This window comes from Macaca thibetana, chromosome 14, assembly GCF_024542745.1.
Source record: "Macaca thibetana thibetana isolate TM-01 chromosome 14, ASM2454274v1, whole genome shotgun sequence".
Lineage (NCBI taxonomy): Eukaryota > Metazoa > Chordata > Mammalia > Primates > Cercopithecidae > Macaca > Macaca thibetana.
Window position 1 is genome coordinate 47,939,989 of NC_065591.1, and position 13,421 is coordinate 47,953,409.

The following is a 13,421-nucleotide window of genomic DNA, read 5'->3' on the forward strand; positions in this document are numbered from 1 at the left end:
ACCAACACCCCCTGTCCTCACAACTCAGCTCCCACAGACCAACACCCGCTGTCCTCACAACTCAGCTCCCACAGACCAACATCCCCTGTCCTCACAACTCAGTTCCCACAGACCAACACCCGCTGTCCTCACAACTCAGTTCCCACAGACCAACACCCGCTGTCCTCACAACTCAGTTCCCACAGACCAACACCCGCTGTCCTCACAACTCAGTTCCCACAGACCAACACCCGCTGTCCTCACAACTCAGTTCCCACAGACCAACATCCCCTGTCCTCACAACTCAGTTCCCACAGACCAACACCCCCTGTCCTCACAACTCAGTTCCCACAGACTAACACCCCCTGTCCTCACAACTCAGCTCCCAGTCAGGACTCCTGCCCTGACACCTCAGGTCTAAGGAGGAGACAGGCCAAGTGTGGCTAAGAAGCCCTATTTTCCAGACAGAACTCCCAGAGCATGGTCCTCCAGACATAAACCGCCTGAAATCAGGACTGTCTAACAACATGGGTGTTCAGTCACCACATGGCTAGATGACTTAGACACTGGCCCTTGGGAACTCCAGTCCAAGGTGTCTGATGTCACCTGGTACAGGCATCCTGGGCACAGTTGGCTCCTTCTCCCTCAGAGGCTCAGCCTCATTTGTACGACATCCCCAGAACCATGTGCCAAGCATCGTGTTAGGTGCAGTGAACAGGGCAGAGTCCCTGCCCTCGTGGAGCTCATGTGCTTGTTCACAGGGCCAACAAGCCACAAATCTCACTGTAGGTACTTACCTTACATGTCATCCTCCCTCGTTGTCATCCGGCAAAGGACTTGAACGTAGGAAATATTCAGACCCTTGTTGCCTAGAGCTAACCTCAGCTCTTGACCTTACCCTGGCAGGCACAGCCTGGCCACCTCGTCCCTGACGCTCACACCCTTCATCTTCAAGATCTTTCTGACATCTTAGCCAGATTTCGGTGTCTTCACCTACATTGGTCACTGGTTCCTGGATTCTCCCTAGCAATCCTTACCCAGCCGACCCAGGCCCAGCCCCAGGAGTCAGGCTTCCCACCCGGGTACTAACCTATCTTACGGGGCCCTCAGAGACGACAGGAAATAGGAGAGGGCAGGGTCACAGGAAATAACCCACATCCTGTAGCCACCAGAGAGCTGTAATTAAACTCAGTCTTCGTGTCTTCAGTCTGCACTCCCACTTCAGATGTGGCCTCTCAGATAAATGAGTTATGAGGATGAGACAACCCCAGATGCAAAGAGTCAAAGCCATTTTCTAAAGGATTCCTTAAATCCTGTCCAAATGATTAGCCTTCAGGGGCTAATCAATCAGGTACTCTTAATCATTTTCATGCCATGAACCCCTTTGATAATCCAGTGAACCTATGTGGACACCTTCTCAGGATAATGCTTTTAAAAACACAAAATAAAGGATAAGGTTACAAAGGCAATCACTTATATCGCATGTCATTTTATGAAAATATTTTATAAAATGTGTAATTTAGTGATATTTGTGCTTCTTTAATAACTCATTAAATAAAATATCTAGCAGTGGGCCTTATCCCTGCCAAAATTTTGAAGTAATAATGAACATAAATGATATCTTGAGATAGCAACAACTATAAGTGGTTGGAAAATATCTGTGATGTCTATTGGTGACAGTCAAAAACACTGCAAATACTCTTGTGGTTTGTAGACTATAATAATAACTGAAAGGGATGCTGAATTTCAGTTGGATTGAGGTTTCTGTAAGTAACAATGGGTTTTTATTTTCCCCCACCCAAGTTCATGGACCCTGTCTACAAGAATTCTCTAGAAAATGGTTGAGCTCTGTAGAAGCAGGACAGCACTGAAGTGAAGATTGGCTGCCTACTGGTCTGCGGCCCACCCCCACTTCTTGAAGAGGGCATTCCAAACAGGAGCCTTTGAAGTATCCCTGGTACATGGGCCTCAGTCCCCCACCCCCCAACTCCTGTCACCTTAGAGGGAGGCCATTTTAATTCCTTGTTGCTCTAAGGAGCAGTGTGAGAAACCTCCCCAGGTTGCCTCATCCACTCACTTATGACCCTTCCCCAAGGAAAAGGGGGGATGCCTACCCTGGAAACCAGCACGGGAGGATGCCTGCCGGGAACTGAAGTGTTGGAGAAGGGTCATCTCCCCCACTAAAACACAGGGATTCCTGAAGTCCTGTGTGTGCGGCCTGGCTCTGCCAGGAGACTGCTCCACCAGTTCATTGTGAGGCCCCCGCAAGTCATCCACCCACCTCAGTTTCCCTACCTACAAAAAAATGACTCCATTACCTTCCAACTCAAATGGTATTTGACTGTGATTCTAAATCTTAGGGCCTGAAGAGTGGGCAAAGAAGAAGTAAAAGACCCAGGAAATCCACATCAGAGAAGAAGCACGCCCAAACCATCCCCCCTCACTCCATCTTGGGGCCTTCATGTCTATTTCCAAAGGGCAGGAGTTGGGAGTCATTGCTGTTATAAACGATTCTCCCCAACCTGCTGGCTCAAGGGGCTCCCCAGAGCTGACCACTGGGGCTGGGGCACTTGAGCGGAGGCTCAGTTGCTTTGGGAGACCTAACTGCCGGTGGGTGGAATTTATAGTCCATCTGTAGTTATAGAAAGAGGGAGACAAATGTGGGCCAGGATTAGAAAGTAGACCTGAGTCACCTGATCCAGAGACCAAAGAAGTTTGCCAAAGGGAGAAAACAAAACTGCCGCCTCTTCCACAAACACAGAGGACCCTGGGAAGATGGGCAATGGAATGGTCAAGACTCAAAGCATAGAGGCCGGGCTCAGTGGCTCATGCCTAATCCCAGCACTTTGGGAGGCTGACACAGAAGGATCATTTGAGGCCAGGAGTTCAAGACCAGCCTGGGCAACATAGTGAGACTCTGTCTCTACCCAAAATACTGAAAGTCAACCAGGCCTGGTGGCACACACCTATAGTCCTGGCTACTCAAGTAACTGAGGCAAGAGGATCACTTGAACCCAGGAAGTCGAAGCTGCAGCGAGCTATGATTATGCCACTGCACTCCAGCCTGTGTCACAGAGCAAGACCCCGACTCAAGAAAAAAAAAAAAAAAAAAAAAAGGAAATAAAAAGGCTCAAAGGATAAGAGTTCAGGGCTCTGCTTCTCAACCAAACCTTCCTTGCACCTTCCACCAGGTGGCCTAGTTTTCGTCTTGCCTGCATTCCTGAGGCTCTGCTCAGGGTATGGAGAGGGGCCTCTGACACGGTTGAGGGCCTTTGCAGGTCAGTCAGGGAAAAGAGAACTCCATACTTCTAAACGTTCATCTTTCTAGTTTTACCTGCCAGAAGGGAGAGCTCAGCTCTCTCCTGAAAGAGCCCTGGTGCCCACCTCTCCCAAAATAAAAAAATAAAAAAAAAAAAAGAGTGGGCCACAGACCCCCAAGAGATTAAAAAGAATAGAAGGGATTTATGAACTTGCACACCTCAGACACATACCAGGAACCTGTTTGTTCCCTTCTGAACAACTCCAGAGACCCCTCCTGTAATCTGCAGAGCTCCCTGCCAGCCTCAAATCCAGACAGACGTGAGCTCCTGCCCAATGAAGCCCCCTCCCCAGACCCCCCTTACCTGGTCTCCCATGGCAAGGGTCACCTCCTGGTGGCTGCTGCTGGAGGCAAAACAAGTCTGGCATGGATCACGAGCTAGGATGGATTATGCCCCCCTGCAGTCCCCAGGCCTATCCCACCTTAAGTGCTAAAGCCCTGGGGTGGCTGATGCCAGAAATACAGATGGGAGCTGTGGGTGGGGCCGCCACAGCTCAACCTACTCACCTGGGTTCCCCGGCTGGCTCTGGCTGCGGCTCTGCACTGCCCCATGGAGCGGGTGCTGCGGCTGGGTAGGGGGATTATTCTCCACTCAAATTGTGCTTCTCTTTGTTGGGGCCTCCCATCATCTGGCTGCACTGCTAGAAAGCCTCTCCCACACTACTGGGCATTCCCCCACTCTCCCTCCCTGCAGCCTTCTCAAATCCTTCCTCTCCCTTCCTGATGACCCTTCTCCAGCCAGGATCTCCCCCTTTCCTCTCACTCTTTGGCCCCTAGCACTCTCTAGTTCCCCATCTCAGGTCTCTTCCACCCAGCCTCGCTTGAGAATCTCCCCTCAAGGTCATAGGCCTGCCTCTGTTGGCTTCGGGGTCCCTCCTACCCTGACCGCTCCTCCTGGGGGTCCCTCTGCTGTCCCTCAAACCTCTCTTTCCTCCCTCTCTCCAACCTGCCCCGGCCCATTCCTCATTCCTTTAACATTTCTCATTCCTCGAGCCCCCAACCTCCCTGAGTCCACAACCCTCTCACCGAGACGCTGCACCCGCAGGGACTCGGCTGCCAGCTCACCCCAGGGCAGCCAGACACAAAGCAGCCAGCAGAGCACAGACGCCAGGACTCCCATAGGGATGTGAGGGGATCAGGGGACTTGAGCGCAGGGCCAGCCTCCCGAGGTGCCTCCCCGGGCCAAGGCAGGGTCACACCTCCACTCTGCAGCTGAGGTCCCTCTTGCTCTCATGCCCCAGAGCTCCCTCAGCCCCTCCTCCCAGGCTCTCAGCTCCTCCCCGAACTATAGAGTGACAGGAGTGCCCAGCTTATTACCATAATTTAGGCTCCTGTCCATAACCCAGCCTCTGCTCTTCTTGGCCTGTGGCTACGCCTCCCCAGGGGAGGTTGGATTCAAATTATTCAGCCCTAAATTCTCTAGGGGAGCAAAGAGGTAGCCTGTGCAAACTCCAGCTCCCCTTACCTGGGTCCTGGAAGCCCAATACCAGAGACCCAAGATGCGGGTATGAGTCTGACCCTATCCTCTCCTTTTACAGAGGGCCATGCTGCGGCCCTGGGACATGCCACTCAGGGGTCAGTGGTCAATAGCAGAGCCTGTGGAGTCCTAGCCTATGTCCCACCACGCCCCACCTCAACTTCCACCTGGGTCTCCACATCCCTATCCTATGACCAGTTTTGAGCACTTCTAAGGAATGAATCATGCCTTAGTCCTCTGAATGCCCAGCACCATCTCCTGCCCTAGCTCAGGAAATGACGACTGAATAATAAATGTGTTTCATACTCCTATGTTGTTGCCACCATCAAGGCCAAACTTTGACAAAACAACTTTATATGCGTGAACAAGGTCCACTGTCTGCCCAGGAGGAATTTTAAAATGGTGAAAACATGGGACTGAGCACCTGGGGAACCTGTACATCGTTCACTTCATCAGCACTTAGGGAACACCAACTAAATGCCAGGTCTTACATAGGATGATGATGTTGGTGGTGGTGGTGGTGGTATTGGCCCCAGTAGACTCCTAGGCAAGGGCATAGATTTGAGATGCATTCATTCATTCATTCATTCATTCATTCACTCAACAAATTTGTTTGGCATTGATTCCATGTCATGCATTGTTCTAGGCATATAGTGGTAAAGAAAGCACACATAGCTATCTTCACACAGGAGGAAGCTAGGGGCACAGATAGGAAGATGAAGAGGAAAGAGCTAAGGATGCAGCCTTAAGGAACACTGGTTAAGAAATAGGCAAAAGCCGATTGTCTCCAAGGAAGCTTGAAAAAATAAATTCATGGAAAGGAGAACTAGGTCTCAATGCTATTCTCGAAACAAAGCAGGGGGCATTTTAAGGTGGAGGGAGTCTGTGGGGGTGATGACCAATGTAAAATAAGGATTGGGGTGGCAGGTGAACAGCATTCTCCTGGGTAAGAACATTCACTCACCTCTGCCAGGATTCTAAATACAAAATAAACAGCCATATGACATTCTTTTTCAATGTAGAGAATCAATGAAGTAAGTCAGAGGGCAATGCATTTTGTGTGGCCTTTTCTGGACCATTCAAAAATCCCACAAGTCTTTCCCTTTTATCACTGACTTAATAGTTAATACTAAGGTGAGAAAACAGATCATATTTTAAGGCTCTTCTTCAAGAGGGATTTACATCTTAAACTAGGCAATAATTTAGCCCAAACAAAAATAGTGTGCTTTTAAAACTTCAGCTATTGGGGAAAGGGATGCAGAGGGGTGTTTAGGTGCCCCAAAGTTACAATTTTAAGTGGTTACCTGATGTAAGCTGCTGTCCATCTCCCTGCCCCTGCGCTTGACAGGGTGCAAAGGGCGCAGGTGCCTCCCTGGGTTAAGTTCAGGCACAAGCCCCATACTTAACAGCCCCTGATTTACACGTTTTTATCACCCCTCTCCTAGCCCCTCTTTCCTTTCATTCCTTTCCAGGCCTGGTTCATCCTTGTCTTTGCACCCAGCACCAGACCTAGGAGTTAAGCAAATGTTGACCAAATTGAATTAAATGAACCAGAGGGTCTGGGCCCTGGGTGAAGGTCAGCCATAGATCAAAATGTCACTGCCAGGCTCCGCCAGGCTTCGATGGATATGGGAGTGTGTTGGGTTTGGGTTTTGTTTTGTCTTGTTTTGTTGGGAGTGGAGGTGTTAGGGAAGGTGGGAGGGGAAATCACTTGAGAGGGCCATTCCCATACCCACTGGTTCAGACCCCTGCGGCCCAGAGTAAAACCCGGCCCTGCCCCCAAGGAATTCACAGAGCAAGGATTGATTTCTCCCTGGTGGAAAAGTGCAGGAGGAAGCTAGGACAGAAGGTACGTTGAAGGTGAAGGCGTAGCAAGGGCTGACAGTCCAGGAGGGCCATGAGCCCTCCGGAGTATCCAGAGAAAACGGACTAGATTGCCCCGCCCCCTGCCCACCCGTGTGAATAGTTTCCGGATCTCTCTATTCCAGTCATCACAAAAAGTCCCAAACCTCCTCCCTACATCTCCACGATCTTCTTCCTCAAACGCATGTGATCAGGTACCACGTCAAGAGAAATACCAGCTTGAAGCCCAGCTACTGCCACCACAGGCCCATAGGCACACTGGGCCCATTTGCTCCCAGGCTTCAGGGGGAGGCGACGATTGAGCACCTGCAACTCTAGCCTCGCAGCGGCCCCGCCCCACAGCGGCCTGGCCCCGCCCCTCCGCGCTCAGGCCGCGTCCCCAGCTCGGAGGGCGGCTGGCCGGGTCGCGGTCGCGGTTCCTTCCAGCTCCTGGCAGCCGGGCACCCGAAGGAACCGGTCGTTCAACGACACAGCTGGACCTGGCCCAGCCATGGACCGAAAAGTGGCCCGAGAATTCCGGCATAAGGTCAGAGCTGCGGGGCGCCCCAGGCTTCTGGGACTCCGGAGTCCTGGGCGCGGTGGGTAAGGGGTGGACACCCCGGCACTGCCCCTCCCTTTTCCGGCCCCACCTGATGGCTCTGGGTGGGCTGGGACACCCGAAGGTCGTTTGACTGGCAGCAGGGATCCCCAGTAAAGTGAGGGAGGGAACACGGGGACTCCGGGCTCAGGTACTGCTAAACAGATCGATCTTCTGCCAAGCTTTCTCCCTCTGCCTTCCAGGGGCGGGGACGTCTCGGGGGTTTGAATTCCTTCCAGTCTTGGCCGCTTCTCTGAGGTGCCCCCTTTGTGGGCAAGTCCCTCTCCTTCCTAGTGCCCCCAGCTCAGGGCTGATGAGGCATGTGGAGAGAGTCTGGGGCAGTATCTGAGAGGTGAGTGTTGGGAGAAGGGAAACTAGACGTCTCTCTCTCTGCCTTTTGACCTCAGAACATGAGTTAGAAGCATTTCAGCCCTGCCTGCCTAAGGGCGTTTCTTAGGGCCTGAGAAGTAGCTGAGGAGCTGGTGCTGACTCGGGTGCGGTGGGGAGGAAGGGAGGAGGTATTGAGGGCGTGGGAGCTGGGCTCTGGCCAGCCAGATCCTTCAGGCAGAGCCGGGTCCACCCTGGCGTGTCCCAGTGAGGGGCCTCACTGGTGGTCTGGGATCGGAAAGGACCATCACTGGAAGCGGCTGGATTTTACACAGGGCATTTCCAGAACAATTCACAAAGCTATGCAGAATCTGCTGAGGCCCTGAGACCAGAGAGGGTCATCAAAGATATCCAGCCGACCTCTTCACCAGGCCTTAGGATGCCTCTGAGTCTGGGGATGAAGCCACGGAGGGTTGGGGGAGTGGGGGTGGAATCTGGATCTCCCCACAGGCCCTGCCTGAGGGGCAGGTAACTATTAACAACTGTGTGACCCAAGGCTCTCCCAAAGACCCCAGGGGGGCGGTGTCTTTAGACCAAGCCAAACCTCTTCCTGGTCTGAGGACTGAGCTCAAGTAGGGAAGGTCAGGGTCCTTAACCCCTTCCTTCCCATAGAGAGGCCCATAGGAGCCCAAGGAGCCAGCCACAGTAGGGGCCGCAGGGGCTTGGGGCCAAGGACCCAGGGTCAATTATTCATTTAATAATCATGTTTTGAGCATCCTCTCAGCGATACCCAGTCTGTGCCCTCAAATTGCTGGTGGTGTAGGTGGGAAGCAGACCCTACTCTGGTAATTACCCATGTCTGGGTGCTGCCTGTTGGGGCCAAGCTTTTGTAGGGGCACAAAGGGACAGCTCAAACTGGCAGAAGGCTCCTGAAAACATGGTCTTGGGCATCCCTGGTCCTGCTCCCACGGGTGGGCGATAGCTGGAAGTTCAGTAGGAATTTAGGGGCTGGCGAATGCCAAGGGGAGCTTGAGACAGCATTCACCGGTACATCCTGTTGCAAAGAGACATGTCGGAAGAAATTTCAGCCGCTAAGGACATTTTGTGAGTGTAGATTTCAGGCAACCCAGTTTGAAGGAGCTCAACCTTCCGTCCCCCAACCCAAGACTCAGGGTTGAATTTCACTTTCCTGCCCCTGGCCTGAAATAATGTCAGGTCTTCTGCCTTCACTCTGTGGGGTACCTACTCTGTCTCTTTTGCAAGAATCGTCTCCTGGGTCCCTGGTGTCTGATGCAGACCCTGGGTTTGCCCTGTTCCTCTTCCCCAGGTCCCACAGGCTTCAAAGGGCCTCCGACCTCCATGTTTCCTCTGCCCTACTCTTCCTCATCACAAGAGTCATTACTTACTAATATCCCTGTGTGCCGGCAGGGCAGGCGCCATGTGCTAGGCAAGGCCCAGGCTGGACTTTGTGCCTTGCTGCCTTGGAGACAGCCACAGCCTTCCCCTCCCAGGTTGGGGATCATCCAGGAACTGGGAGAGAGGATGAAGCAGCAGGGGATAGAGAGGAGGCACTCAGATATGCTGGGAGAAATTTACAGCTTGCTGTTGTTTGCTTTGTAGGGGTACCTTCCTTAGTGTTTTGGAGGAAATGGTTTATGATCTAAATCCTTGGTTGTTGGAGGTAATATTTAAGGTAGTGTGTTATAATGGAAAATGCTGTGTGACCTTGAGCAACTCAATTAATCTCTCTGTGCCTCAGTGCTCTTATTTGTGAAAAGAGATAACAATATTTAACTAATAAGGTTATCATGAATGTTGAATGAGATCTACATGTGTGTGGGGAGCTTAAACAGACCCTAGCACTTAGGGAGCCCTCAATAAATGTCCACTGTTATTTATTATCTGGAGTTAGCAGAACTGGGACCATATCTTAGCCCTGTTACTGTCAGGAAGACCTTGGCCAAGCCACCCACTCTCCCTGAGTTTTAGTTTCTTCAGCTGTGAGATGGAGTTTGTGGTACTTACCTCACAAGACAGACAAGACTGACTAGCAATTAAAGTACTGGCTGCTCTGGGCCCACAGTAACCACACTTTTTCCAACTGATACCTGCAGAGTGTCCAGTGTGAGCCAACAGACTCCAGGCATCAACTCCTTTTGATTTGTGAAGTTACCCCAAGGTTGCCAGGAGCACTTGCATGCCCTTCCAATAACTAGTAGCAACCTTGGGCCAGGATTTGGGGGAGCAGGGCTTGGTCAGAGACTGTTTTCTCCCTCAGAGAAGCAGCTTTCAAAAGGAGACTGCTCCTCTGTTCGCAGCACCAGCACATGGCAGGAACTTGGTTACTCATTTGCTTAAAAGTATTTATTGCCTCTTCAGCAGTCACACATTTATGAGCATAGCTGTGTACTCTGCCTGAGGCCAGGCATTGGACGACCTGGTGGGATGAATAAGAAGATCAGAAACAGCCACCACTCTCTAGGAATTTGCTAATCATTCATTCATTCACATAGGCAATAAACATTGACTGAGTTCTCAATATATGCCAGGCAGTACTCTAAGCACTGAAAAACAAAATAATGCCCTTGCTCTCTTAGACAGTACATTCTAGTGGGGAGGACAGACAGTTAAAAGGAAATCGACAAAAGTATCGTGTAATGCCAGGTAGTGATAAATTATATGAAGAAATAAACTAAGATGGGGAGAGAGATAATAAGTAACAAGGTGGGCAGTCAGGAAGGCCTCTCTGAAGAGGTGACGTCTGAGCAGAGACCTGGAATAAGTGAGGAGAGGAGCCACGGGGATACATGTAGAAGAGCGTTCCCCAAAGTGGAAGCAGCAAGTGCGAAGGCGCTGAGGCCAGCAGATGCCTGCCTGTATGGAACAGCAAGTAGGACAGCGTGTCCCAGAGGAATCATTTGTAGAGAATGGTGAGAAACGGGTCAGAGGGGTGATAGGGGCCTGATAGGCCATGGTTAGGTTGGGATTTTCTTATAGTGTGAATGATTTACATTTAAAAGGAATTTTCTGGCTGCCCTGTAGAGAATCCACTGAGGGGCCCAAGAGTAGAAGGGGGACCTCAGTCAGGAGGCTCCTGCAGGACCCCAGGCCAGAGGCAAGGGGTCGGACTCGGGTGAGAATGGGTCAGATTCAGGATACATGTTTTTGCTGATGGACTGGCTGTGAGTGTAGAAAGAGAGGCATCAAGGGTGAATTCACATTTGGGGGAGAAGCAGCAGGTTGGTGGAGACAGAGCAGGAGGTGGTGGAAACCTAACATTCCACTTTGAATGCTGTAAGTTTGAGACACCTACTAGAGGTGACTGAGAAGGCTGTAGGTCTGGCCTGGAGATAAACATCAGTAGGTCCTTGGGGGTGTAAGTGGTATTTAAACCCCTGAGACGGATGAGTTCACTTAGAGAGATGGTGCAGATGGAGAGGAGACCCAGGACAGAGCCTGGGGCACCACAACTTTTGGAGGAGAAGGAGCAGCAAGTGAGGAAGAACAAGAAGAAGCAGGGCATGATTGCTGTGCCAGGCACTGGGCAAAATACTACAAACTAGCTGACAGGTCAAGAGCCTCTGAAAAGATGAAGGGCACTGTTTATGGCCTTGATGGTGGTGATGCTTTCACACGTGCACGTCTATCCCCAAACTCATCAGGTTGTATACACTAAATATATACGGCATTTTACATGTCAGGCATACCTCAATAAAGTGGTTCCAGAAAAAGAAAAGAAGTCAGGTGCAGTGGCTCACACCTATAATCCCAGCATTTTGGGAGGCTGAGGTGGGAGGATTACTTGAACCCAGGAGTTTGAGACCAGCCTGGGTAACATAGCCATACCCCATCTCTACAAAAAATACAAAAATTGACTAAGTGTGGTGTTGTGCACCTGTAGTCCCAGCTACTTGAGGGGCTGAAGCAGGAGAATCAATTGAGTCTGGAGGCTGAGATTGCAGTGAGCTGTGGTCACACCACTGCACTTCAGCTTGTATGACAGAGTGAGACCTGGTCTCAAAAAAAGAAAAAGAAAGAAAGAAAGAAAAAGAAAAGAGAGAGAAAGAAAGAGAAGAGAAGAGAAGAGAAGAGAAGAGAAGAGAAGATGGATAATAAGAAAACAAGAGTTAAATAAAGCCTGGTACCACTGGGATGCACACTCTGAAGGCCTGGGAAGAAGTGTGGCTGGATCTATTCATCCCACTAACATCTACAGAGGGCCACTAGCTACCCACTGCTGTGGATATGGAATTTATATCCACTTATTCTCACTTAGTTTTATGTAACAAACACAGGACTTACTACTTGCCAGGCACTGTTCTAAACTCTTCATAATTATTAACTCATTAAATTAATACTAAAAAACAATTATTAGTCTCTCTTAGTGATTAAATCCCATTTTAAAAAGAGATGTTTGTACCCATTTTACAGATAAGGAAACTAAGGCACAGAGCGGTGCAGACCCAGTTGGGGAAGGGGTTCTTTGGCTCCACCACCACACTCACAACCCAGGCCTGCGTCTGGGCCACACACAGGCTTGTGGGGAGACAGGGGGGTAAAAGGAGAAAGTTCAGCACAGCTTAGAGAGTCCCATGGGGACAAAGAGTTGTTTGTGTGCACAGAGAAAGATGTGGCCAGCTTTGTGGGGGAGCCTAAAGAAAGACTTGACCAAGAAGAGGTGACATTTGAAGTGAATCTTAAAGGTAGAGGAGGAGTCCACAGAAAAGAAATACTGCTAGTATCACCACTGTTAATGGTTAACCAGGGTGGCAGCAGGGAGCAGGTGGCTCGTCCAAGGGGGAAGCCAAGAAATCTTTATGAAGAGTTTCTGCAGAAAAGGGCAGGATTAAATGACCCAACAGGCTGCACCCTGGGGCCAGATCCAGGAGGCCAGCACCCCTGAAGGGGCCAGGAGAGGGAAGGTTACCAGAACAGGTGAGAACCAGGACTGCCAGAGAGGCCCAGACAGGAGCTGCAGCCTTGGGCGGAGGAACCTGCCTAACTGTGGCCCAGCAGCCAGCCCCCAGGGACTAAGAGCCTCAGTTCCTGTCTCCCCATTCCTCTCATCTCCTGCTTGTACCTCCTGATGGCTGAACAAAGCAGGAAACCAGAGGGGAGGGGAGCCCAGACAGAGCCCCCTGGACAAAGGGCAAGATAGAGATGGCTGGAGGCATGAAAGGAAAAGATCTAGCACACATTTTGGAGACCTTGAAATGTCCCAGGCATTGTTATACATACTTTACATTTACTCACTCATTTAATCCCCACTACAGCCCAAGGAGACTTCATCAAGTGGAACAACATGCATTATTTAATTTGTTCTGACTCTCTTTCTCCCTGTTTGGCTGGGTGCATACCTAAAGTTGAATTTGCCTGAGTTAAATGTCCCATGGTTCCCCTCTGCAGCTATCCTGAAGCGTCAATCCATATGGGGGAATACTGGGAGATGAGACTGGAGGGCACCACATGGCCAAACCGAGCTTTTGCCTCCAATATCCTAGACAAGCGGCCTGAAGATTGTGAGGGTGGAGAAGCTCCCTGTCCCCTCCTCCCATACAGACCGATAGCACAGTGCCAGAGGAACATCAGTCTTCGAACGCTCATCTAGGCAGGGCCTGCGGCGGGGGTCAGGGGAGCAGGGATGATAATAGAGCTATTTGTAGACGGTGAGCTCCTTTAGGGCTTCTGTGCTCAATATCAAGAGAGATCCGAGAAAAGGAAAGGCTTTCTAAATCTAATCGGAGAAAGAAGACTGGTGTCTTTCCCATAGTAGGTGTTCAATAAATGTGTAATGGACAAGTGCAAAACAAAGGAGTTATATTTGGTAAATGGATACCATGTGGTAGTTTGAAAAACAGCAGAGGTTTTGGAGCCAGCAG

General features: G+C 50.7%; 1 protein-coding gene across 4 annotated transcripts in view; it reads left to right on the top strand.

The window, feature by feature from the left end:
• The first annotated feature begins 7,006 nt into the window (after nt 1-7,006).
• The window catches only part of USH1C (USH1 protein network component harmonin), a 50,339-nt gene continuing 43,924 nt past the window's right edge, over nt 7,007-13,421 (top strand). For 3 of the 4 annotated variants that reach the window (XM_050755380.1, XM_050755383.1, XM_050755384.1), the window contains exon 1: nt 7,007-7,164. In XM_050755380.1, coding sequence (XP_050611337.1) covers nt 7,129-7,164 — 36 coding nt within the window. In that variant the 5' untranslated portion in view covers nt 7,007-7,128. Of the gene's footprint in view, nt 7,165-7,228; nt 7,568-13,421 lie in introns of those variants that run through there. The other variant, XM_050755381.1, reaches the window with a different exon arrangement.